We start from the raw sequence: 23,638 nt of genomic DNA on the forward strand, positions 1-23,638 counted from the left end.
ATAACTATAAATAACATATTAAGGAGCATTTTTTTTTTTTTTTTTTTTTGCCTACTTCGACACCAAAAGGGAGTAAGTGACACGTCTTCTCACCCTAGACAGGGATAAGTTCATTCTGGTATTGGAGCAGCTTAAAGTGAGAATAATTCTGAGGATGATCAATGTGAAAATACCCAGACATTCACCCATAACCCATCTATAAAAAAAAAAAAACAGACTTAGACGTACAGGATGGAAAGGTCTCAGGGAAACCAGAAGAAAACTTAGGAGGCAGAGTAGAAACATAAATCAATCTAAATAGAGTTTGGATTAGTTTACTTTGTTTATGGAGACAAGGATGCAGAACGCATTTAATGGGCTGCTAAGTGGCGCAGTGGGTAGCACTGCTGCCTTGTAGCAAGAAGGTTCTCGATTCCATTCCCGGCCCGGGGTCTTTCTACATGGAGTTTGTATGTTCACCCTGAGCATGCATGGGTTCTCTCCGGGTACCCTGTTTTCTCCCACAGTCCAAAAACATGACTGTTAGGTTAATTGGCTTCTCTTAAAGAGTCTGTGCGAGAATAGTTGCTTGTCCTGTTTGTCTCTGTGCTGCCCTGCGATGGACTGGCGACCTGTCCAGGGTGTACCCCACCTCTTGCTCATAGACAGCTGGTGATAGGCACCAGCAGCGACCCCACTTGGGATTAAACATGTCTGAAAATGGATGGATGTCTGTAAATGTAAAAAAAATTCTTGCTCCCATAACATCTTTTGAACAATTGAACATTTCTGCGGTGACTCTGGCACCAACTGTTGAAAAAATAAAAACCATCACTTACAAACCAATTCTTACACACAAAGAATCTCAACACCCATGTGAGCATCTTAATTGCAGACTTTAGTTCTAGCTCCAACATGTTAATCCCCCATAAGCTTTCTCTCCAAACTCCATGAACTAGGTCTCAATTCCTCACTGTTCATGAACCATGGATACTTCCTCGCCATGCAAGGTTCATGTCTTAATGAACCACAGACTTCCTCTGTAGAATTATCCACAACTTAAACAAAAGCAAATTAGTTTCCATCCTACCGAACAGCTCTAGAGTCTGGTATGCCAGCAGCACAGCCACAGAAAACTACAGCCTCCTTCAGGTGGGGAAGGCAGCACACCTCATCATCAGGTTGGAACTTTAAACTGCACTAACAAATTTCAAAAGAAAGCCGTTAACATCCTCAAAGACATCATACACCCTGTTCTCCTCATATTTAAACTGTTAACTTCTGTTGAAGGTTCTGGGCAATTAAGAAAGAAAGAGATTAACAGTCTCTATTTAAACGCTGTAGCCTCCATTAACCCACTCACCCTGAAATGGGAATAAACAATTACATTGCACTGTCACTGCTACCACATTTTATATGGAGGTTAATCAATATATTTTCTTAACAAGTCCTGTTGGAGTTTTGTTTTTTTCTGCTTTTATATTTCATGAGAGATACCACAAAGAATTTCATTTTCCTCTTTTGTACAATGACAATAAAATATTTATTCAATCATAGAGGACAAGAGTTCTGTTTGGCAGAAAGAAAAAAGAAGGCCCACTGGCAGCTTAAAATCTGCATGGTTGTTGGAAACAGTATTTTATTTTTACCAAATCAATATAAACTCTTCAGAAAACAGCCTTCTACAGGCAAGGGAACCAGAGAAAATATTCCTTAAAATTATACTCGTACAGACTAGCTCAATGGAAAACGGTAGCCTACCTCTGATGTGAGGGTTTAAATCCATTTATGTATCTATTTATCTAATTAATCAAAAACCAACATTTTATTCATTTCAGAAATTTAATCATGTCTAATTTGTTTTCTTTTAGAAAGAAATATGATTAATCAAAAGTGAAAAAATTACCAAGCCTTTTACATTAACATTTCAATAGCTGATAACAGCAGGTGTTTCATTATAATTTTTGGCACATGCTTTCACTGATAGATTAAAGCATCATTAAATTTATAAAAGGGGTTTAAAGGATTATTAAATTTTAGAAATATCTCTGTAAAATGTCCATGAATCATGCGATTAATAAATGTAATCATAGGGTGTGTATATATATATATATATATATATATATATATAACATCTAATCATCTAAACATCCTTTTAAGGTTTCATCAGTCAGTATATATAAATATAGCTTAGGTGCATCTTGTCAATAGCATATCAACATGCAGTTTTAACACCATCTTGCTGAAGTATGAATAGACAGCAAAGATTACTGAACTACAGTTATCAGAAGTGTTAGTGGCTCTGACTAGAACAGACTGGAGCCTTTAAGCATTGGCCATCAACCCGGCAGTTGAAAAAACAATTGGAGTCTATTTAGTTACAGTGTGTGCTGCCTTTACATATGATCTTGTCTAAAAGTCTTTCAAATTTTTAACTCTATCTGATCAACTGTTATCCAACTCATGTGAAGTACCCTTTCGTTTAGTATTTACAGTAGGTAGATTTAAAGCATATAGCTAGTAGTGGCCTTCTCAGAGCTAGTCCGTCTTCTAACCTCTGCCCTAACCCCTAGATCCCTCAATCACTGTATATACTATATAGTGGACTTTATAGGGAACTCATTAAACTGACCTTTCGGACAGATGATCACTGCTTTCCGCTCCCCGTTGGTCATGGGGCTCTGCCTCCCCCGCACGGTCTTTTTTATTGTCGACAGCCGTAGCCGCCAACGGGCCGCAACGACAACAAATCCCATGATGATTCGCAAGGAGAGCTCTCTAACATATATGATCACTACTTTTCAAGGGACATTATGGGAAATATTAAGTGCACTACTTTTTCGTCCACTAGACATTCGGACACACATTTATAATGATGTAGCCACTATATAGTGCCCTATATAGGGATTAGGTCGTACATTTGGACACAGCCCTAGTCTGCCGCTGTTTCTGTTTCTACTAAGTGCCCATAATACTAAAATTAAAATGATCTCATCTCTATAGGATATCAATGCATCCCTAATTTTTACATGTTCTTTTTAACCCTTTAAAGCCCGATCCAAGAATAAAACAAAACAGGAAATTGCTTTTTTTTTGGTTTGAAGTCCTTATTTGTCCTTTTAACAAAATACGTAAAGAGAAAAAACAGAAATACATTTTTGATATTAATACTACTATGCGATAAGTCAAGATAATTTTTTGTGTAGTCTTCTGCCCTCTGTTATCAGGTGTATCTGATTGTGTACAATAGGATTTTGAGCAAAGTTTTTACCATTAAATTATGCAAAAGGTGTCAGACGCAAAACATTTCAGAAACCGTATGTATCAAATATGATACATTTGGCATTACAGGGTTAAAGCTTCAAATTGATACCACTTTACAGTAGGAACATGGGGTGTTTTAACTAGTTACCAGCCCATGCCTGTTTCTGTTATAGTTATTATGCCTACTCATTGCATTCTGAATTATGAATACACATTATCATGTTAATTAAATGCTAATGATGAAAATAGCCTAAGTCTATTTCCTGTTGTGCTACCACAATATTATGCACAGTTGCTAACTTCCTTCATAGCTCATATACTAAAGCTGTTTTTAACGTGACATAGGACAAGATGGAATTTCCCATCTGAGAGGAAGAAACCATTACATGTCAAGTTTTCTCCCCACACAAGCTGTTTGGGAGTTTGCATTTCAAGAGGAGAGTAGCGGGAGAAGAAAAGCTAATCAGGAAAGGCTTTTTTTTTATTTTAATCCCTGCTCTGCTGAGGCGACGTTTTTCCGCAGAAAATCTGTTTCTCTCACAGAGCCTTTGCAATCACTTGGAACCCCATTACAGACCATGTGACAGCATCAATTAAATTCACAATTATCATGGGGCAGTGACACTCCAACATGAGAGAGTATGGTAATACTGCATCATATGTGTGTATGCGTGCGTAACATGCATGTGGGTGTGTGGGTTTGTGTGTAAAAGTGGGAGATAAAGAGAGCCCTGATTGTTAAGGAAAAACTGAGTAAGACAATTTAGTACTAAAAGGTTTCTTGCTTTTTTTTTGAGACTCTTGTTATCCATAAAAACTCTTTACAAAAAGACTAAGATCCGTAGAGGACTAAAGAAAACTCAAGGGCTCCTTCCTCTGTTGTTTTATTGACTGCTTCTTTTCAGTTTAACTCTTTTTTCTGTACAACAAAACAAGTAGTTATAAAATACAATGCTCTTTTTTCACATATTTGACCCATAATTGATTATCAGTTTAACAAAAGATTATTCGTCTCCCACTGACATCACAGATAAGAGCCTTGGCTCTTGTTCAGCCTAAGTAGAGATTTAATCAGACTAAAAAAAAAAACAAAAAAACAATAAGGCTGATTAAGACATGCAACAGAATCATAGCATTTACAAATGAATACTGTTTAAGTGCACATGGATGTTCAAGATCCATGTCAAGATGGATGTTCAGCTGACTTCTGATGGAAATATGTCCCAATTCTTAGGTAAAAGTTTTTCACATTGACTGGCTTGTTTGGATCGTGCTGTATCTGACCAGATGGAGTTGTTCTGGCCCAAGTGATACTGCATAGCTGCTATCCTTATGCCATTACTGTAGCTCTCTCCATTAAAGCATAATCAAGTCCCCAAAAGTGAAAAGAAAGACAGCATGTCCGCATTGATCTGTCTACCTATAGAGCCTACACTAGAGCAGAGCCGCAGATTAAAAATTCATAAGCGTATTAAGGTCTATAAGAGCATTATTCATGTGTGCCGTCACTGTGTAATACAGTGAGGTACTCATCATACATGTCTCTAATGGAATACATGAGCAAAAACACAAAGTCACAAAAGAGGTCTGGGTACACTCCAAGTGTCAGCGCCATCATGCACACGTGTGTGGCCTGGCATTGTTCCCTCCTTCAGTACCCTACAATGTGTTGGCATGAATACCTGCTTGACACAGCAGATTGGCACTAATGGCTTTACACGCAATGCCATCTGTAAGCTGGACTGCTGGCTCCCACATCTTCTTCAGGCTCACTGCATTACAGCATTCAGCTCTGGCTGCATGCACCATTTCAATTAACTATTGACATGAACCAATACAAGACCCAATAAAGGATTGCCGGGAATAAACTAATGTGAGTGTTTTGAATTGGCCATCTCTCTGATTTGCCCTTAAGTGTCGATGTGTGTGTGTGTACATGGTTGTTTGTCACTATGTTGCCCTGTGATCAAGTGGTGACCTGTCCATGATGTAATCAGGCTCTTCCCCTTTCTCCAAAAAGGCTGCTGGAGAGGCAACCCCCCAGTGACCCTTGAGGACAAGGGGTAGTAGATGCACAGATGGTCGGGTAGATGCCAATAGAAGATTGCATCAGCTTCTGAGTTTATACTGCGAAACAAATTTGTATCTAACACCTTTTTAATTGATTTGGATTTATTGGATCGTCTGTTGCTCAAAATATTAAATACTCCAAATGATTAAAGCAAAATTGGGCAATGAAACTCAAGAAATCTTCATGCCATTTGTTAAAAGACAGCCCTTTTCTGGAATTCTTGCATGTTATTCTCTAAACATCATCCAGGCAGCTTTATTTATTTATTTTTTATTGTTTTCCTACAACATTTCTATGATTATTCAGAATTTTGAACTAGGCGTAGTTAATGTAAAGAACTGTATGATGTGTTCTGCAGCAGGAGCGCATTGGAAAGGCTTCCCAGGAGTTTCTTCATTTGAAGCATGAAATGTCCCAATTAAAAGAAAAGTTGCCCTCTTTTCTTAACACTTGGACTAAAATATTGTATGTTTGTGATTTAATTTTCTTGAAACCCCAAAACAATAAAGTTGCCATCTTTAGGTTTTTCAAGAATATTGTGTACAATTTATCAATACTAGTTAACCTCGTTGCTACATAAATTGAAAATATAAGGTTGAACCCTCTTTATTGCTTTTATTATCCAGGGTTTTCAGCCACTCCAACCAGAATTGTTCAGTATCCCTCACTGTTAAGGACACTTACTCAAGAACTGCTTCCTTTTTTACTTTAAAATAAGAATTTTAAACAGCCACACAGGCTGTAAAGCTTAAGCACATGTCGTCATATCAAGGACTCTTAATAATAGCTTAGAATTATCTCAAAAGACATGCTGACAGTGACAGAAAGCACTTCATGACAGAATTCAATTTCACAAAAACAAAATGCCTTTTTAATATTGTTTGATATATTGACACAAGATTTCTTTACACCCGTAGCTCACAACTTCATCAGTCAAGGTGGAAATGAAGCCAAATTGAACGTTAGTTCAACAGCAGGGAGGCTGGATAATTCAGGCCTAGCTCATCAGTGGGCATGTGGAAACCAAGACCTAAAAATACAAAAGCAATTTGTGCCTTTTTGTCTATAAGCGCAAGACACGTCCCACTGAGCTGAAAGCTCATAAACAGCAGCCCAACTTCAAGTACTAACACTTATACAAACACACTTCTCACTCTCTGTGGCTTTCTACAGCCTGCAGCAGTCACAGAGGGATCATTACTATTCATTTGCTGAGCAAACTGGCCACACAGGCTTATAAATTAGCTCATCTACCGCAGCTGGGTTCTGAGACAGTTGGCGCATGCCTGGGATTGGGAGCTCAGCCATTACAGTGCCCAGTTTTTCGAGACACCTTCTGCCCAGTCAATGTGACCTCCCTCAAGCTCGTAATTCTTTTGAAAGACAAGAGAATGTGTGCTGGAGTCCAGGGGTGGGACAGGCCTGGTCAATGAGTGTAATAAATGGCATAGCCCTAGGACCACGGCCCTGTGCGTGTTGAGCAGGGGAAGAGCACAGTGTTAAAATACTGTCATACCCAGTGTAAATCAATCTGAATAAAATATCATAAGCAGGACCTTAGAGAGCAACAGGGAGGAGAGTTGACAGGTCTGACCTACAGGGACAAGAGGGAACACACTGGCTTCTCTGCCTTGGAGAGAGGATCAATGGTGGAAGAACAAAGCTAAGCTATTAATTCAACTGGACATGTCAATTCCCATCGGTCTGTGCAGATTGCTACTGATCATGACTAGCCTCTCAGGCAGACGAGATCAGGGGCTTTTACTGAGCCTCAGTAGACCATTGATTCATTGAACATTTTATGATTACCTGGAAGGCATCACATCACAGTGGAGGAATGTAAATTAATTCCAACTGCAGTGATATAGAGATGCACGGAAAACTTTAAGTGTGACTCTGGGATTATATTATGTTAATCACCTTACGTGTAAGATGTGTAACAGAGGTGATCACTCGAGGTTAAATGAGACATCCAATACCTGAGTGTCTGGAATTTTTCATTATTTATTAACAGCATTAAAGCACACAAACATTTATATATATATATATATATATATATATATATATATATATATATATATATATATATATATATATATATATATATATATATGGGCAAAGATAATATTAGAGAGCAATCCAGGAATATTCATGTATTAGAAAATCCAAGCCAAAATTGATGAAGCCTTAATCACAATTACAAAACATTTACTTTCTAAATGGTAAAACGATTTGCGCAATGAAAATCTGGCATACTGTACTTGATAGCAAAAGCTGAAGTAAAACTTCTTCTGTGCTTTGTTTGGAAAAAAGACATTTAGGATCACAGCAAATGTGGCCAATATAAAAATGCTGCATGTGTCTAGAAAACTAGAACTGCACATCCATACACATTTTCTTCTATTCAATTTTGCAAAGCATCTGTATCTTAAAAAGTGGAGGTCTTTTATGTACTTACCCGTCCGATGAGCACAGGTTCTGGTCCGGCATATTCTTCAATCACAAAGAACTGGTTCCAGATCCAGCTCCTCCTGCTGCGAGAGCGTGACCGCTTTGCCTCTAAAGACTCCTGTGCCTCCCTTTCTGTGTCTGACTCTGATGCCTCTTCAAACACAAGGCCATTCCCATTTAGCGGGTCAGCAGCTTGGATTTCAGTTTCTTTTGCACTGTGGCTCCGTTTGGAAGTGGGCTGGAGCCTCAGGACATGGCTGTTGTTGACAAGTTTGTAGTCTTCATCTGTGAGAAACTTAGCTGTGCCTGGATCTGTTTTAGCAGTGTGAGCTGATTCTGTTAATGGGTCTCTGCGGGAATCTGCTGCTCTGTTCCCCCCTCTTGCTCCCAGGGGTTGCATTGTCAGCACAGACGGAGGGGAATTATTTGTTTCTGAAAGAACATACATGGGAAGATGTTTTGTCGATGTAAATGGTGGTGCTGTGTGGCTGATCATCACCTCTTTCTCAGAGCTGAGGCTGACCTCGCCATGAGTTGTTGACAGGGAATGAACAAGGTGTTTGCTCTTGTTATCACCGCCATCTGAGCTCTGTATTCCCAGGCTCTCTTGCCCTCTACTTAAAGCTGCCTTGGCCTCGCTTGGCAGATTAATATGAGTAGCAGCATTCTGGTGCGGGTAAAGATCTGGGCTGGTAACTGTGCTTGCATATGGAAATGCAGTCTGATTATCGAATCCAGCGTGAGGCTGAGTGGCAGCCATATCTTGTCTCTGCACCTTCTGAGCCTCTAATTGTCCATGATTAACGTCAATCAAATCTCTCTTCCTGCTACGGCTGCCCTTGCTTTGAAAGCCGAGAGCAGGAACTCTCTGCATTTGGGAATTGACAATCCTGACTAAGTTCTCTTTTGATAGCAACTTTAACACTCCATAACCACCAGTTAGGTTCAACCTTCGGTTAGAATCTGCACTTAAACCTTTCCCAGGCATACCTGTGGTGAGAGCACTCAAATCCGGTCTGCTCCTAGACCTAGAACCAGATTTGACCCTGGTTTTATTGGAACGTAGTTCCATCTTTCGATGGACTGCAAAAGATTTCTCTAATCTTCCTGTACTGGACGTTTCTGCACTTCTTGTGTTGTTTTTAACTCTCCTCATATCCATGTTTAATGACTTGCTGTTGGATAACAGACTTGCAGTTGCCTCTTTTTTGGTGACAGAGTCAACCTCACGCTTGGGTTTGATAGATTGCCTCTCCTTGTTGCTAAACACAATTTTTGAGTAAGGAAATCCAGAGTCACTCAGCTGCTCGCGACTAATCAGGTTTCTCAGAGTCACCATGGGCATTGCATCTGAGCCGTCGCTCTCATCCCATTGGTCTGCAGATTTGCTTTCCCCTCGCCTCACCGAGTGCAATCCAGCCAATCCTCTTCTGTGTACAGTCTTACTAGTTGAGGTTCCTCCCAAAAGCGCCACCCAAAGGAATAGGAAAACTACCAGGAGAAGATTTCTTGCAATCATCTTGTCTTGTTAAGATGTTCTAATTCTAGCAAGGTATGTAATAAGGCAGCTCTTGTTTTTTGACTGTCTTCATTCTCTCCAGTGTTTTTTTTTTTCACTTTATTCCCCTCTTCTCAGTCTTCCATCCTTTTGCCCTTCACACCAAGCTGGAGGGCAGGTGTCAATCACTCCCTTCTTCTTTTTCGTCAATAGAGTCCAATATCTCCCTGTATCTCACAAAGCCTCCTTGAGCTGTTTTCCTTTCTCCCCGGCTCCTCCCTTGTGCAGCATTTCATTCAGTTTCCCATGGAGACCTGAACACCCTGAGAGAAAAAGATAAAGATAATTAAGCCAAAACTTAAATCATTGCACTGCGTTAATTAAAAATGGAGCTGAACAGACAGGTAGGAGAATTCACAGGCAGGCAGGAGAGACCTTTTAACATGGGGACAATCTCATTTTTACCAGCATAATGGGGTTTTTAAATCCAGAACATATTTCTACTTCTTCCCCTTAATGAGGAGACACTATTTTTTTTTTCTCATAAGAAGGCCCAAATTATCATAAAACTATTGTACTTCCATTGCATTGTAAAAGAACCAACGGAAGAAACAAGGAAAGTACTGTAATAACAATTAGTGATGCAACCATGAAGCACAGAGTAACTATGGAGGAGCTGCAGGAATCTGCAGCTTAGGTAGGACAATCTGTTTAGGCATAGCTATTTTTTGCACATTAGAGGCTTACTCCACAGGCTTCAATATCATTATTTTTTTTCTGTTATACTGGCTGCCCAGAGGGTTCCCTTATGGACCACTGTGCCCCATCATATTAAGAATTCAAGGGCAACATAAATTCTCCCAGCACAAACAAGCTGTAAAGCCGTATATGCTGTTCTAACAAGCTCAAATGAAGATCACCATTTTGTTTTATCTGTTTTCTGTAATCCTGAGCTCCAACTACGAGTAAGTATGGTGTAACTTAAAGGTTTTATTGACTATCTTTGTCAAAGTCTTCCCCACTTGCTATTTAGGCATAAAATATGTGTTGTGTGTTTCCAGGCAAAACTATATAGGGACAAACCTCGCTGATCTACCTTGCAGTTTAAAAATTGTTCCTCATATTTTCCCTCAAAGGGTTGTGTTTTTACTTTGCCACCATTTATCTGTTCCTGTCAAACCATTCCCACCAAATTGCTGCATAGTTCTAACTAGGACAGACTAGCGATCTACTGCTGAAGGAACTATCGGAGCAGAGTAGCAGAAAATTGCGAGAGATTTGGCTGCATTCTTTTCAACCAGGTGTAAATGTTATGGCTGTAATTGTTACAGCTGCTTCGGTTGTAATTGGACGTAATTTTCCATCTGATTGGATCCTAAATTGGATCGTGTGTTCCAACATTGAATGTGTTATTAATAGAAAACTTGACAAAGGAAAACTAATCGCAAAAAAAAGACAAACTTCCCGTTTACAATTTGCCTTAAGTCTTGAATAATACACCAAACACATGAAAAAAGATGCTCTTTTAAGATAAAATTAATGTTGGACTGTTTCCAACAATTATGAGATGGTAGGAGATAATAATTTTCTCAAGACAGGCGGTTAAAATGATGTGTAAAGTAGTATATACTCCATTAAGTGGTACAGTAGATCAACCCAGTTAAAGACCAAATCAAAGCAATTTTTGAAAATATATTTATGTAAAAATCACAGAAGTTCTCCAACCAGAATTCTTAGCTCAGTTTTTTTTGTGAAAACAATGAGTATGAGTATGGAGATGTGAAATGCCAATACAGAGACATGCCCTATAATATCTGGAGCGAAATTTGACTCAGGGGTTGGCATTTAAATAAATGTAACTTGATTTATCTCACACTGGAGAAATTTGCTCTCTGCATTTTGAACCATCCCCTTGGCGAGCAGTAGGCTGCCATTGTGTGGCGCCCGCGGAGCAGTGTGGGGTTAAGGGTCTTGCTCAGGAACCCAGTGTGGAGGCTAAGGGGACCGAACTGGGCACTTGCAACCTTCTCAGAGCACAAGCGCACTGCTCTAACCTACAAGGCCAACACTCCCCAAAATAGTACAACAGAGCACTTCACAACATAGTACAATATGTTGTGTAAATTTATATAAAACCAATTTAAAACCCAATTTTATATTTCTCCTCCATTGTCCAAATGACTTACTTTGTTTTGATCTCATATATTAAAATAAAAATGAAATACTTTGAAGTTTGTGATTTTAATTCATAAAATGTGGGAAATGTTCAGGGTTATAAAATTTAATGCCACCCTTAGCAACAGTGTTTCTAAGGGTAGCATAAGAAGAACACCATTAGTTACCTAATCGTCATCAGTTCTGATGAGGATTTTTTAATCACGGCAAAAACAAAATAGACAAGCCCCGACAGAAAGCCGTCTTTATAAAACTTTGTCTGATAAAACGTCTGATTAAATAGCTGGTTGGATACTCCCATTTAATCAGTTGGTTAAATGGCAATGCTGATGGAGCCCAACCTGTTACTGTATAATTTGTTGCATAAAGGGTCTGAAGGGACAAAAAGATTTCCAGATCCCATTTTTACTTCGGACACATGAGAATCACAATGTCAGATATCAGTCAGTGTGTACTGTGTGTCTTCAGATACGACTAGACACCATTGAGTGAGGTTCAAATTATACCAGTCTACTCATCTGACAAGCAAATAAAGTCACTATTTGCCAGATCGAATTAACATAACAAGCTTCTCTTTGCTCCCACAAGTGAAGACACAGTAAGGAAATCTTCATGGAGAAAGCTGAGAATTCAGTATTCTAGATTTAGAAAATACTTCCATGATATCTTGGAGCTTACAAGAGATGTGGCATGAGGAAACTACACATACACACTTATTAAAACAAAGTAATTTAAATCCTGTGTATGCATGGCCCTGCCAAAGCTCGAAAATATGGAATGACAATTGTCATTGCTAGGACTGAATGATATCAGGAGAAAATTTGATTGCATCATTTCAATAAATAGCTATACTGATTACTTTATGGTTAATGAATCATTTGGAAACCCTTTCTTTTAACTGTCACATATGTCTACATCAGTATCCATCAGCAGAACTTTGCCACTACAGAAATGCTTCTGGTGTTGGCTCTTAGGCAAGTTACGGACCTTTCAAGGGGTAGATTTAGTATGGATTTTCAGGGCCAGCATATAGAAGACTGGAAATATTAAATTATACCAAATGTTTTAACCAAGCAGTCTCAATTACCATTACCAACTGACATGTTGATATTATGATGGCAATAGCAATTCAATATAATATCTGTTGTCATAGAATTATTAGTGTATGCAATATTTATACCGCCCTTCCAGACATAAGCACTAAATTATACATATAACATAATTATATGTCATCAATTATACATAATGTTTGCGTGTGTTACATTTGTAATTTTTTATTGAATTGTCCGGATAATGTCAGTTATTCAATCATATTGCAGTTACAAAGAAATGCTTGAGTGCAACATTTGGTAGGTTTCAATATTTCAGAAGCAATGCATCATTAAAATAATTTATTTTGGCCATTTGCATGGAGCAAGTTGAGGAGATGTACTGATGATAGGTTAATCTTTATCGCAACATTTAACATTTTTATGTGAGCAAATATTATTGTGCAATTTTGTGGCACTCCTTTGACTTTCACATGTTGATTGATTGTGTTTTCTAAACTTGAAAAGTCTCCCAAATATTTAATTTCAGTGTGTAGTGGAGTTCTTTTAATCAGCTGATTGTCAATGTGCTGCAATAAGTAAGGCAGGCACAGCACTGCATCACTCTGGTCACTCTTGCACCTCTTGAGACACACATTGCAGATCATCTCTTAACTTTTAGCGGTTTTGAAACAAGTTTTTATTTCATACTATTATGCTTGAATACCACTAACTGATCTCAATAAGTGACTCATTAAAAAAGGGTTGGTGAATTCTTCTGCAAACCAGTCTTGACAATTGTGGACAGTGAGTGTGTAATTACCCATAGATGACAGAACAAAGAAAGGTATGAACATCATTTAATTTCCCAGTTCATTCATTCATCTTTCATTTCTTTCTCTTGCCCTCTGTGCACATGTGTCCCAGATGTGCACTCAGACTAAACCAGGGGCTTCACATAAAATCTGATAATGTGGCAGGTGCTGTGTGGAGGTGTGGACGTTTTTATAATCGTGCTTTAGCACCGAGAAACAATCAATAACTAGCCTTTTATTGGCTGTGATTTACAGCTTGGTCTTGCAACTGTTCCACCTCACTCCTGTGTGTTCAGGAGGTGGAGGAAGGGCCAATGATTGAATGCTGTATCTGCAAACTGCAAGGGAAAATTGTGGATTAGTCTGCCTTTAAATGCAGAAGGTCACGACAGTGGCAGTAGTGACAGATAAATCTTATCCGCAAAGCAACTTAATAGTGTCTTTGATTAGACAACTGTTCCTCTGACTGAGGAATGTTACGGCTTCTAAAAGCCGCTAAAATGTAGATTCATTCATTCTGGAGCAGGTGAGACAAAAAAACAAACAGTTTTAAAGTTTAAAACGTGAAGTGTGCTACTTAGACATACCTGAAGATTCTGCTTTCTTGTTTTCCAAGCTACAATTGCCTTATCCAACTGAATTTATTGTTTGTGTATCTTTTAAAAGCTGAGGTTTATGTATCATTCAGTGTCAGTTTCACTTTATCGGGTTTTGCAACACTGGCTTCAATATTTGCAGCATACAGATCCTGTTAGCACATTTATGGGGGCAAGAACAAATTGGCCTCTTGGAAAATATGTTATTCTTTTCACATTCTCCTCATATTCAGCCTCTTTTTCCTCTCAGTGCTGTGCAAAATGTCTTCAAGCCCCTTCAATGTCTTTTAAAACCTAGGAAGGAAAAGCTTTTCTACAGTTTACCTGGATCAAAACAATTTAAAGGTACAGTATGGCATGTATCTGAGTTAAGTTGTCTTTCATAACAACAAGCAAAGTAAACCCCGAAGCACTACCCATTCTATCTTAAAGAAGCACAGAGAAACTTTTTCAGATTTTGAGGTTTAGAAAATCTTTTCCTTCCACTTCAAAATACTGCAGTTTATTGTTGTGATTTCTGAATATACCACAGTGACAGATGTGACCAATAAAAAAAAAGGCCTGAAGACAGCCTCCTTTGGATAAACAATAAAGAACACCCCATCCCCAACCCACCCGCCTCATGCTTCGCGCTCCCTTAGCCCACCTCTCCCTCTCACCACCTGTTTCTTATCTGGATCCATCTTTGTAAATCTCCCTCTGCCCCCCACCCAGCTGTTGTTTAGCTTTTCTCTGTCCTCTGCATTGCTCGATTCCATCCTTTTTCCTTCCCCCTCATCCATGTCAATCACAGACCTGTCACCACGTCTTTGAACATGAGGTCCTCAATCAATCGGTCAATCCCCTTCCCTTACTTGGCCTTGCAACATTGGAAGTGACAGGTGTCTTGTTGGAAACCATCTTGCCGACAGGCGACAGCACTATAATTGTCTGTATAAATCAAATCACCAAGCAGTAAAATGTAAGATACTACTTGGAGTTGCAGAAGATACTTAAAAAAAAAACCTCTGGAGGTTTTACAGAATAAGTTTTATACACATATGGCAGAGGCTGTTACAGGGGTTGGAAAGCTGTGGTTGGCTAAGTGTTATCTCCAATGTACAGCAGGAGGAGCTGATCACGGGAAATGCAATGACCGCAGTCCTTTCTCTGCACCACCCCCCTCTCTCTCGTCGCTCTCTCTCCCAGCAGAACTTATCAGCTGGGAGTTTGATGGCCAGGCAATCATTGCCACGGGCACCTTGTTAACAAGCCCTGGGCAGGTGGTCAGACGCAGAGCTGAATATCAACATGGCAGCGGTGCCGACAGTGAACATCTCTGTGTGGGAGGTTCTGACAGTGTGAACTTTTCTTTGAGGTAGAAAATCAGAAATAATCCTGTTCTTATTACTTTTAATCTTTGATCTTTTACACCAATTTCTGAGAGAAATATCAGTCAAAACACAATTTTATACTAATAGTACATCTATGATGTACAGTATGGATTCCCATCTCAGGGTTTCACACTGAGTGGGGACCTTTAGCCAGAGCTGTAGCTATGCTAGATGCATCACACTGCAAAGCATAAGTGAGCCTACTTTGCTTGTTAGAATACGATGCAAAAGGCAGCTCATATTTTTTCATTAGTTTAACAATATCACCTGATGGAACTGCTGTATATGTCCTTATAGAAACAGATAGGAAAGAGGCTGGAGTTCCACACTTGGATTTACAAAAGCACAATGGTTTTCTAAAGAGTAAATAAGGCTTATAGGGTCATGCAACGGGAAATGATTGCTTTATAAAAATGTGCTGTTTCAATATTTTCTGGGAGTACACCCAAGAGTCCAACTGTAATGCTTAACATTACAAAGCTACAATAAATAGTAAAATCACCCTTTTTTAAAATACTGATGGGTTTTTTTGTAACTCAGGACATCATCACATTCTATTTAGATTATAACATTTACTTATGCTTAGATATCAAAAGGCCAAAACAGTGTATTTGAATATTAAGTGGTTTATCATTTTGATAAATTATTTGTATTATCATATCCTTCTTTCTTTAAAGGGTCTATATCCTCAAAATTTACTTTAAAGAGACATTTTGTAAGTTTTTACTGAAAAAAAGTTGTTAAAATAGCCAATCTATGTGACGCTTTACAACTAAAAGTAGGTAAGCTATGCATCTATAAGCCATTAAACTATCTTTCTGAATTTACTTCGGGTCAGAAGGTCAGAAGATCCCGTCACATCAGTGGATGTGATGTCAAGCGAGTCTATGTTGAATTTGTCCAAAGCTAACCATTAAAGTGTTTTATTCAACTCAGATACCAAAGGCAACTGTACGTAAGGTTAAAAAAAATAGTTAAAATAAAAACTTGTGAAGTAGAGACTGACACGGGAGTGGATTTTCACTCCTGTCCCGTCCCACTCCCACAGAAAAAAAATGTGTCCCTTTCCGATCCCGGGCCAGAGTAGAAATCTAAATCCTGTCCCGTCCCACTCCTGGTGAAATTACTCCCACTCCCATCCCGCTCCCATTCAGAACGACTCCCGCTCCTGCACCCCTCCCATTCTTGTTTTTTTTTAGCGCGGGTGAAAAACTCAGAGCGGAAGCACTGTTGGTTTTTGGGTCGTGTAGTTTTTTTGACTCGCATTATTGTGCAGGCTTCAAGGAAAAAAAAGTACTGGATTTTTTTTCTTTCTATTTTATTTTATTTTTTAGCATCGATCCTAGTTTTTTTTTTAGTTGTTATTGGTTTGCTCCCGCTCCCGTCTGCTCCCGTTAATGTTTAATCCTGTACCGTCCCAATCACGTGATCGTTACTACTGACTCCCATCCCACGGGAATCCTGTGACCCATGGGATTCCTGAAAAAATGTCAGTCTCTATTGTGAAGTACGAGAGCGAGCTTTGAGAACAAACAGAAGAGGGCTGCAGTTTTGTATTTTGGCCACAGGTGGCAATATAGGTAATTAAAAAACTCTCTAATGCATGTTTAAAGTCGTAGCACTAATTTGGAATTGATCCTTCAAAAAAAGAGTGGTATCATCTGCCAGTTGGCATAAAGTGATAACTCTTCCAGCCACAGGGATGCACTTAAGTTTCAGTGTAGTTATCCAATGTTTTAATTGGAAATAAAGACAAATATGGAGAAACAGCTCAGGCATGATGTATTCCTCTTTTCCAGGCAAATCTTTTTGTGGTTTCAATATGGAAACTTCATTGAACTATTCTCAGATGTATAAAGAGAAGGTAAGGATTTTATTAAATGTTCCCCAAAATTAGACAACTTAAGAGTTTCAAACAAGAATCCATGTTCATTGAATCAAATGCATTGTGAAAGTCAAGTAACAGAATAAAACCCTCATTCTGTGTTAAATTTGAGTAATCCAGAATATCAAGCACCAATCTGATATTGTCGATTATATATTTATGAGGCATGAAGCCATTCCGAGTATAATCTATGATGTTGCAAAGAGCTAAATTAAGTTTTTTTAACTAGGCAATTGCAGGGATTTTGTAGTCATTGTTTAACAGAGAAACAGGGCTAGTTATCTAAAAAACAAACAAACAAATTGTCTTTATGTGGTTTTGGAATTAGTGTGATTAACCCTTAGCACGGGGAGGGGGGGGAGATATCCAATTTAAATGCTTTCCACAAAAGTGCTCAAAAGAAGAGAAGCTAATTCCTCTGAGAATTGCTTATAAATCTGAGGACAGGCCCTCAGTTGCTTTGCTTGCTTCTCATCATCTGTAGTAATCGGATTGTCTCATATGGATTTTTCAACGTTACTAACATTACCGATAATACTATAGAAGTGGATTAAATCCTCATGGTATAATGTTGATTCATACCCAGATCTGAGGTAACTCTTCTATTATATTTCCATCCATATGTACTTTGTTTATTCCATTCCTTGTTTTTCAATGTTTTTCTAATTTGAAGAAAATGCTTGAGGTCTGTTCTCCCTTTTTAATCCATTTAGCTCTCGATCGACCAAATGCACCTTTTGCTTTAGCTTTACATAATTGATCCAAATTTAATTGCAAAAAGTTCAAACATACTTTTTGCAGCTCAGAAAGGCTTTCAGGTGGAATTGAGCACTATTTCTGCGATTATTTCTCCGGTCAGGTCATGCTCCTCTTTCTTCTCCTCCCTTTTAAGAGTTGCACCAGTTTTTCTCAAAAGTTTCTGTAATTCAGATTTTAAGAGCTCCCAATTATTTCCGTACAAATTATCATGTTTTGACACATTCCAATACTCCGTCATGAGTTTTTTTATTTTCTGTCCTAATGTTTCATATTTAAGAGTTGATTGTTTAGTTTCCAGTCAACAGGATTTAGTTTTTTTTAAGTAGCACTGTATGAGGATAGTTTTAGAGTAAGAATGGTGGCGTTATGGTGTGATGGGGGACTAAGGTAAATGTCTGCCTTGTATGGCAAGTTGAACTTTGATTCTGAGACCAACCAACCAGAGGAAGTTGATCATTGATTGGAAAGTGCCTGATTTGTTACCCTATTACTACTATTAGCACTTTGAGATTTTTTTTTTAAATGTAAAGTGCAATACAAATAAAATGTATTATTATTATTATTATTATTATTATTATTATCTAACTTCCATACATGGACCAATCATTTCTCAGTAATTAGATCTATGAAGAAGCTGATTTTCTTCTGTTTGCCTCTATCAAATTCATCATTTATGGTATCAATAAAATCAACACTTAATATAATTTTAAAATCCCTAAATCTTTTCACAATAGCATCAACATGAGAATACAGGACAACTCCTTATTTTCTTTGTCTCTGTTTGTATCCATGTTTAAATAAATTTGGTTAAATTAAACAACAGTTAAAAGTATAAAGTGCCCATTTTTATTTCACTTTTACTAAAGGAAAGCCTAATCTAAGGCGAGGTCCTTAAAATCGCAGTGAGGGCACATATCTTTCTTCAGGATTGGAAGAAAGCAACTGTATTGCCAAATGTGAGGTTTTGTCATACATTTTTTTCTATATTCATGCATTTTTTGAAAAATTATCTAGGATCTTTAACATTATCCTCTGCAGTTTTCCGTATTACTGTGTATTGTAGTGTGCAGGAATTTCAGAATGTCCAAAATGGGAAAAAAAATCATGTTACATAAAGTTTATTTAAATCTATATAGTATGGTTTTCAGCTACTTTAGGGCAGGTAATACTACTACTACTACTTTGGATACATTATTATCTTGTTTTATTTATTTTATTTTTATGTATTAGGACCAATTGACTATATATGTTAGGTTAGACGGTACTTAGGAAAATATATAACCTTGCAGCTAAAGCATAAGTATGACTTTTTGTGTCAGGAATCTAGCATGTTGAGATGGGTAAGTCTTTATAAGGACAAGAAGAAAAGTATAACGTGAGGTTAATGGTTAGTTACTACCATACAAGAGTCTGTAATCTATTGAAATGGCATGTTTGGTAAACATGCTGTGTGAGAGCTTTGGTGTCCATGCTGTTCACATGTTCTATAGGTCAAAAAATATTTGTGGCTGGCTGGCCTGTCTAAAGATCAAATTGTCTTCCTAGTCCATTGAAACAAAAATCTAATAATGGTGTGATGGGAGAATTACAATTAAGCCAGTGTGTACAGCTGTCAAAATTAAAATCTTTCATATATTTATTGAAAAAAGGAAAGTTGTTTTTATCCAAAGAGTCTTTCTCACGTACAATAACATAAATAACATTGCCCCATCTTCTAACAGAGATGTCTTCTGAGGTAGGAAAGTTATAAATGTTGAAGTTATCTAGCTAATGAACAATAGTAGCAAAGTCTCAAAGTAGCCAGGTGAACCAGAGCAGGCAGTGCCTCCCACCAAAATCATTGAAACGTAAATAAGGGAACCTATAGAGTCAACTATGGTAAATAAAGGGAAATTCGTTTTTCATTTCGGAAAACTGTAGAATTATTTAACCTTTATACTTGCATAATGATCTTGGTGCACATTCTAGAGAAGATTCTCAGTCATCCAAGTGATAGTCATTCCAAAAAAGTAAAAAAAAAAAAAAAAAAACACTGGACTTTGTTTTTTCAAGTTTGAAGACTTTTCGCTTCCCATCCAGGACGTTTTTTCAACACAAAATGTCAGAATTATCAATGAGTTCCGGTGCTGGGGAAGATTTTCAGTCATCCAGGTCATTGTCATTCCAAAAAAATTTAACAAACAATAAAGCTTCCTGGATGGGAAGCAAAACATTTTCAAGCTTGGAAAACAAAATCCATTGGATTGTTTGTTAACTTTTTTGGTTGAGTTCCAGTAGAGTAGTATAGTATCCCAACAAAGCCTTGTTAAGGCTTAGGAAACATGCAAAGTGAACATAAAACGGCTTTGTTGGACTACTCTATAAAGCTTGGAACTCAACGCTGATCCAGGCATTTATAATTGAGGTGAAATGTCTTCAAACTTGGTAACAAAGTCCAGTGGTTTGTTTTTTTTACTTATTTTGTCTTGATGCTCAATTCTCAAAAGCAGAAAACAGCAAAAAGTATTTATTTTTGAAAAGAGAATGATTTTAGTTTTAGTGATAAATTTGGATATATTATGTTGCTACTTAGTGCTCCAAATGAGTTTCAGAGGTCAGTTAATTTCACATTTTAACTTTTTGACTATATGTCACCAGCTGCTTCCACTCTCCCGAATACAGCGAGAACACCAAAACAATTAATACTTTAAGAAGTTTTCGACATTAAATCCAACACAGCCTCACTCCAAACTCACCCAGCTGCATCTGCATATGGGAAGGGGGCTCATTTATATAGCGGCTTTGTTTGGTTCAAAGCAGGCTTTTGCAATGTGTGTCATCCAATAAGCTCAGTGACTTAAAGTAAGCACAAGGCTATTTACTTATGCAGATAGGATCACATGAAAGGCAGTACAATCTGCAAATTTGCAGTCATGTGCTGTACGACAGTGAAAAAAAGGCAAAAAACTTCAATCAACCTCAATGCGCATCATGTTTTATGATGTTTTTCTTTTCAGAGTAACAGTGCTGAGTCACAAAAGACCTGTCCCTGAAAAGAAACATGCAGCACTCGGTCAATACAATAAGCAGGGCGAACCTGAAACCCTAGCAGTGTGAGGAGACCAAGAGAGAAGCTGTACGTAGAAGTCCTATTTCACAGTGCTTACAGCAAACCGTTGTTATAATATATTCCGTGATCCATTATATTTTGCGACTGAGCGGGGTGCTGTTGCACATTCTCTTTTTAAGTCTCTATCCAATAACATTAACTTTACAGGATTTGTGTCTAAGCCTAACATCACAAGACTAAAACCCCCACACTACAGAAACTATAAATCTAAATAAGTCAGTTTTTTTTTTTTTTATAAGTGCATTTTTCTTGAATTGAGGGGGTAAGTGAAACACTTTGCCAATGGAACAAGACAATTTACATTTTAAATAAGAAAAAATAATTGCATTGTCTTTTTTCAAGGGCATATTATCTAATTGTCTTAATTTAAGCATAAAATACCCATTCCATTGGAAACTCATTTTATTTAGCTAACCAAATAAAGGGTACATTTTTTTTCTTATTTCTAGATCGTTTTTGCAGCGCACCTAACATTGCAAGACCAATAACTAAACAGAGAGAAGTCTAGGGTAAAAAGTGGCCTATTGAGTACAGAGACTACCATTTACTAATTGCAGATTACCAACATTTCTGTGGTCCAATAATCTTCAATTCTTTTTTCACGAATTTCACAAGTTTGACATAATTGGAAAGCTTAAGCTCCACTTTTTTAGGATCTGTAAGTAACTCAAAATGGCCCTGGGTAGATTTGTGGTTTTCCCATAGCCTGTCACAAATTTTCTAAGTTTAATTTATCCTTAAAGTACAATGGACAGTGTTGAAACTTCAGTTTCCAGAAGTTTGACATCAGTCAGAGCTTAGATTCCATTATTTCAGAACTGTAAATAACTCAAAATGGGCCAGGACAGACTCCTTCCTGGTTTTGTCAAAAGCATATCAAAAATATCATCAGGTATTATGACAAAGCTGTTTGTTCTTAGCATGATCATTCTGAAAGATTATGTTTGAACTGAATATTGTTGATGAAAGTGCTTTATTATATGAATAATGAAAAATAAAATGTATTACAGTCCTTCTGATGTTTTATTCTCCTCATTTTATGGTTTGGTGAGGGCCAGAAGACTCTTTATTATGTCCTGATATGTGAAAACTTCTAATAGAAAGAGGGAGCATCGTATGTCTCAGTGAATTGATAAATTGGGGCAATGAATAACTTAATTATTTTCCCTTTACTTCTGCCGTGCCTTCTAAAACTCATCAGCTCCAAGCATTGGTTCGTTAGTATTGAAAGCAGATCCTCACCATCGATTGTGAGCTGTCAACAACTTAACGAGACTGAAAATTTTAATCACGATTCATCTTTTTGCTTTGGTGTCTAAACTATCCCTCTTTGAATGGTCAATCCATTAATCACGCAAACACCAAATGCCTCACCACAGCAAAAAAGAATACCCGTGTGCATCTGTCGTCAAAGATACTCGTGTCTTTGAGGACTTCAAGCTCCACATAAAAGGTACTCACAGTAAAACCAAATGTATTTATTTATAGATGCACACATAAAAGGCTTATTCATTTACTTTCCCCAAAGCAACATTCATGAGGTCAGACATGCACCAAAAACCTAAGCATGAATAGCCACTTAAATGTGCATGAGGAAAGAGACATAAAGGAATCTTATAGGACATTCTCTGTGGATGCAGCAAATGTCAAAGAGAAGAAAGGCAGCACTCTCTCACACCAGTGGAAAGAAAACACATCCATCCCTAAAGAATTATGTATAGAGGAACAAAGACAAGCTCCAATAGATGCTTCTTGGGTCTATCACCATGTGTCAGTAAAGGATTGCAGTAGCAGAAACGCCGCAGAGGTAGACATGGGGGGTGGAGGTGTTGTTTCTACTTAGAAGACCAACCAGAGTTGATTTAAGTGCAAAGCACCGTAAAGCTGTCCAGTTCCTGCCTTGAACTCTGGCACATAGAAAAGCAGACCTGTCAGTGTCAGGCAAAGGCAAGTTTCATCTCTAAAAATATAAAGCGCATCTTTTTGCTGGTGATCCAACCCCTGTCTCGATCTCTGTCCCAAAGAGATACTGACAGCAGGTCCTAACCTCTCCTGGTAAGCAGCAGCAGCAGCCCATAGACACTGGATGAATCCCCACTGTGTGTTGGTGCAGAGGATAATGGGTAAAAAAACAAGATGATAGAAACATAGTAGAAGATACTTGGGTGATTTTACTGTTTTGTATGCAGATGGCTGTATGTTTCAGTCCACTTAAAAGTGGCTGTTTGCCTGTTAGCGGGATTACCACTAAATATACTCAGCGTAACAACAGAGCAGCTTTAGATTTGCTCGGCTGCCGGTAAGATCAGAGGGGTTACAATAAAAAGGCAAATTCATGGCAGAATTATATATACATATATATATATATATATATATATATATATATATATATATATATATATATATATATATATATATATAAAAGGTTTGCAACTAATGCTTATTTTTTTCAAATGAACCGGTTGGCTATTTCTTTGAGAAACTGATTAATAAATAGACAACAAAAGGAGGCTTTTAGAGAAATTGAATCCAACATAGCTTAAACTTTGCCACTTGAGTGGTTCTGGATAAAGCACATTTACTAACAAAGAAGGTTTTTCATTCTAAATACAACTTTTTTACATTTTTTCAATAG

At 37.8% G+C, this 23,638-nt stretch overlaps 1 protein-coding gene across 2 annotated transcripts in view; it reads right to left on the reverse strand.

Annotated features, from left to right (window-relative positions):
* cdh24 (cadherin 24, type 2) overlaps window positions 1–23,638 on the reverse strand; it is a 255,627-nt gene that overhangs the window by 149,726 nt on the left and 82,263 nt on the right. For both annotated transcript variants that reach the window (XM_015379460.1, XM_015379461.1), the window contains one exon: window positions 7,773–9,586. In XM_015379460.1, the coding sequence (XP_015234946.1) occupies window positions 7,773–9,284 (1,512 nt within the window). In that variant the 5' untranslated portion in view covers window positions 9,285–9,586. The remainder of the gene's footprint in view (window positions 1–7,772; window positions 9,587–23,638) is intronic.

This window comes from Cyprinodon variegatus, unplaced genomic scaffold, assembly GCF_000732505.1.
Source record: "Cyprinodon variegatus isolate N-32 unplaced genomic scaffold, C_variegatus-1.0 Scaffold192, whole genome shotgun sequence".
In the NCBI taxonomy this organism is placed as follows: Eukaryota; Metazoa; Chordata; class Actinopteri; order Cyprinodontiformes; family Cyprinodontidae; genus Cyprinodon; species Cyprinodon variegatus.